The following is a 4254-nucleotide window of genomic DNA, read 5'->3' as shown; positions in this document are numbered from 1 at the left end:
AAAAGTACAATTAAAAGATTGTATTAAGTGTTAAATGTGACGCTCAAAAATATTGATAATATCTCCTCTAACTTTTCAAATTATTGTAGATTAAAGTAATTTAATATTTCCCCCCTCTTTTATTATGATTTTAAGCCACTTGCACACAAAAATAAAATAGGCAACACTTCCTTTAGGCAAACAATGTTAGTTGCTTTTTAAAAACAATAAAATAAAATAGATTTGTAAAAATGTCACTGTAAATGTTTGGCAGATAAGTGTCCTTTCCATGAATTTCTTCATTTTAGCCTGGAGCAAATAGTGTTTTCTGTATTAAAATCAATGTGTGTTCATATTTTTACACCAGAACAACCAGTGTGTTGTAAGAATGGTTCTAAAATCTTGCTTAGCTGCTCTTCTTGTCAAGGACACACCAATGACAACTTAGTTCACATCCTGCTCAGGCTCTGATGATGTTTCCTGTTGTTTGGTACTATTTTGTAAAAACTTTTATCAAGGAAATACTGATAGGAAGAAATAAATACAAAATAATAATAATAATAAAAAAAAAAGTTTCCAGTCAAGCCCATGAAACTATGGTGATAAACGGTTGGTCATTGTACTTTCAGTTTTTCACTCTTCTGAAATTTATTGTATTTAAAGATGTACTAGCCCTCTAAATAGTGAGGCAATGCCTACTTGCTGAAACATGCATGTTACCTAAAATGAAGATTAATTAAGAGGGCATAGAAGTTTGCTAAAGGTGGGTGTTATGGTGTAAGAGTTTAAACTTTTTTGTTTTTGTAATTTTTAAATGAAAAAAATTGCAAGTTTAAAGCAAAATGAAATAATGAAAAGCATTAAGTATACCACTGCAAATGTATTTTTTTTAGGATACTTTTTTTTATTCACTGGTATATGATCCATCACTGAAAACGCTTTTAGCAGACAAGGGAGAAATCCGAGTGGGACCTCGATATCAAGCAGATGTACCAGACATGCTTACAGAAGGTAAATATATTTTGGTCTTTGACTGTTCAAAAAACCCAGTATATCACATTACTATATCTGTAGGCATTCAGTGGTGTGCTTGGCACCTTCCACAACAGAGGAAAAGTGAAAACCTATCCTAAGAAACAGACAGACTATATATTAGATGTGATGAGAAAACAGGAGAGAGAAGATAGAATACTTATGAAGTGTATCTTGTTATACTCCTAGGATTTTTTCAAGTCATGATGTAGAAAGTAATATTTTTATTTTTATTATTTGCCTAATTGTGTAGATCAGTAGGCTACTGCACACGAGCATCACAGAACAGTTTCTTATGATCCCATATTTTAGACTGAGTAAACCAGAAACAGTACAAAAGAAAAATGTGCTCTTTGTCCGTGACCTTCTCTTTGTAAGTATCAACTTGACCAAGGTGAAAGAGTTATTTATAGTATTGGGGTCTGCTTTGTAGCAGGATTTCAGGCTGTGGAACACTTGGAAATTATGGAACCTCTTTGTCTCGCTCATCTAGCTGGATTATTTTAAGAGCCCTATTCACTTTTCGCTATACATCAACTTTATTTTTTGGTTTATATACGTTTTACATATGGTATCTATTTAGAATGGAGTTGTCATGCAAGAGGTATGATTACTATTTATTTGCCTTCTATTTGTAATATGAATATATTTGCTTAAGAGTAGTTGTTCTTCAGTAAGGTTTGTGTTCTGATACGAGTTTATGCTCTTCATTTCATAAAGGAAATTATGTTTTTGGAGGGAGGGCTAGGACATAAATAGTGGTTTTCAAAACCTTGGTTATTCCTTCATTAATAAGGTAAGCAAATTCATAGCAGGAATAGCACTTGTATAATGTCAGTGGGAGTTCATCAGGCACAAGAAATGCAAGATTGTGCCCTAAATAGGATGTTAAACTGTTCTTTAATTCCTGCCAAGTGTGCATTTTGTTTTGTTTTTGAAACAAAGTCAAAGTTTATGTAATCAACTGTGTAATGGGAGAATGATTGATTGCTCTAGCAGGAGAGGCAGACTGATATAGATGAAATGTGGCAGATCACTGCATTATTATTAGGATTGTTTTATTTATTAGCTACTTGATAAAGTACGTGAGGAGTGCAGGCTTGCTACAAAACATGACAGGAATATGAAATAATGTATTTGTTCTGTCTAAATCTGTTCTAGGGACTTGGATAACTTGTTTGTTCTACAGAGATTCATACCATGAATGTTTTCAAGGGACTTAGATGTCTCAAATGTGCTATATAAAATACACAATATATAATTCAGTTAATGCTAATCTCTATAGACACATCTACATGTGCACTTTACTGCAGAATAGGGTAATTAACTCTGCAGTAAACCTTCACTGTCTTAGGGCTCAGTGAACTAACCCTGAGGTGGCTGGGCACACATCACAGACAGTACTGTCTTACAGCAGAGTAATTAACTGGGCTGAAATGCACATGTAGATGGTGACCGGGCAGGGGTGAGACTCCTGGCTGCTGCCTAACCACACAGCTCTACAGGTTATGCACTCTTGTGTCCCAGCCAGTCTCTCTGCCACCCAACACTACCATCTGAAGCCTGGAGCTGGACCCCTGTGCTCCCTGCCAGCTTGGGCCTGCTCTACCCTGGCTCAAACTGATGCTGTCCCAGTCATATGTGTAAAAGCTGCACCCAGGAGCAGCTTACTCTCGTTCAAACAGCTCCAGACTTTATTGCTTTGCCTTAATTTCATGGGTAGATGCACCCTGTGGGCTCATCCACACGAGTGTGCATGTGCATCTTGCAGCGTCTCAAAGCATGTGTGGGAATGAAAAAACATTCCCTGCGCTGCAAATTTGCAGCGCAGGGGCGGGGTTAAAAAAAAAAACATGGGGAAAAAGCTGGGCAGGGCCTGGCAAGTGGAGGCTCGGTCCTCCACAGAGACACTCTAGTAGCCTGCCAGAGCATCTCTATGGCTGGCACTCACCCCAGTGCTGAAGTACGTGCATGCCCATGCAGGGCAGGCAGTGTTCCGGTAGCATTCCCCCGCCTGCTGCCCCAACCCCCTAGATCACTGCTCTGCCTGGCCCCATCCCCCACCTGCCCCCCAAGCCTCCCGATCGCTGCTCCACCTGGCCCCATCCACCACCCGCTCTTCCATCCCCTCAGTTGCCACCTCACCCCCTGCCTGCCATCTGAGGCCTCCCAATTGCTGACCCAATTCCCTTCCTGCCCCCCAAAGCTTCCCCAATTGCTGCTGCACCCGGCCCCATCTCCTGCTTGCCTCCCAGAACTCCCTGAGCACTGCCCTGCCTGCCCCCATTCCCTGCCTGCCGCCTGAGCCCCCCCCATCACTGTCCAGCCCAACCCCATTCCCTGCCTGCCACCTGAGCCCTCCCAATTGTTGCCCTGCCTGGCCCCAGCATCCTAGCAATTAAACAAACAAAAAAAAGCCCCATGCCCACCAGCAGTAGCAGCTGCCATTGGGGTCAGTGGGGCCTCGTGCCAGAGCCCCCCCATGCAGCACGGGGCCCAGGTGACAGCCGCAGCAGCCCCAGCTGCCTGACAATGCGTGGAGCCATGCAGCGCCCTGTGAACCCTGGCCACACCTGCATGATGGAGCTGTGGCAATGCAGGTGCCAGGCAGCCGGGGCCCAGCTCCGCTGCCCTGTTCTGCGTGTGGGCGGCTCTGCCACAAGGCCCCAGTGATCCTGATGGCAGCTGCTGCTGCTGGTGAGTTTGAGGCTTTTGTTTTTTTAAGTCCCAGACTACTTAAGCTGGGTGGGGGGGGCAATCAGGGAGCAGGGATTGTGCAGGGAGGACTCTGCCATGTGGCCCCAGAGCCCCCACAGCTGCTGCTACAACTTGTGAGTGCGGGGCTTATTCTTTTTTTGTTTTTGGTGCCAGGGGTTGTGGCTGGGTGGGCCAGCCATTGGTGGGGCTGGGGGTGCAAGCAGGGGATGGGGCTGGGTAGGGATGCAAAAGGGGGGTGGGGAAGCCATCAGGGGTCTGCAGGAGCTGGCGGGGGATGAGGCCAGACAGGGAAGTAATCCAGGGGGCTGGGGGAACAAGCAGCGTGGGGCATGTGGGCCCTGCAAGGGGGGGTGGTGGCCATTGCAGGGGCCATGTGGCCACTGTTGAGGGGACCGTAACCCCTGTTGGGGAGCTGTAGCCCCTGTGGGGGGCAGTCCACGAGCTGTGCAGGGGGAATGTGCCCTGCAGGGGGCAGGGGACCCACCCTTCCTAAGCAGCACCCATCCATACTCCCCCCATGATCCA

The 4254-nt window shown here is 45.2% G+C and overlaps 1 protein-coding gene across 1 annotated transcript in view; it reads left to right on the top strand.

Moving 5' to 3' along the window:
* The window catches only part of MTA3 (metastasis associated 1 family member 3), a 284441-nt gene that overhangs the window by 113724 nt on the left and 166463 nt on the right, over positions 1 to 4254 (top strand). The window contains exon 6 of the mRNA XM_019516380.1: positions 873 to 990. Within this exon, the coding sequence (XP_019371925.1) occupies positions 873 to 990 (118 nt within the window). The remainder of the gene's footprint in view (positions 1 to 872; positions 991 to 4254) is intronic.

This window comes from Gavialis gangeticus, unplaced genomic scaffold, assembly GCF_001723915.1.
Source record: "Gavialis gangeticus isolate Ggan-Ray unplaced genomic scaffold, GavGan_comp1, whole genome shotgun sequence".
Classification (NCBI taxonomy): Eukaryota; Metazoa; Chordata; order Crocodylia; family Gavialidae; genus Gavialis; species Gavialis gangeticus.
Note: the sequence above shows the minus strand (reverse complement) of the source record. Positions and strands in the feature narration are given on the sequence as shown.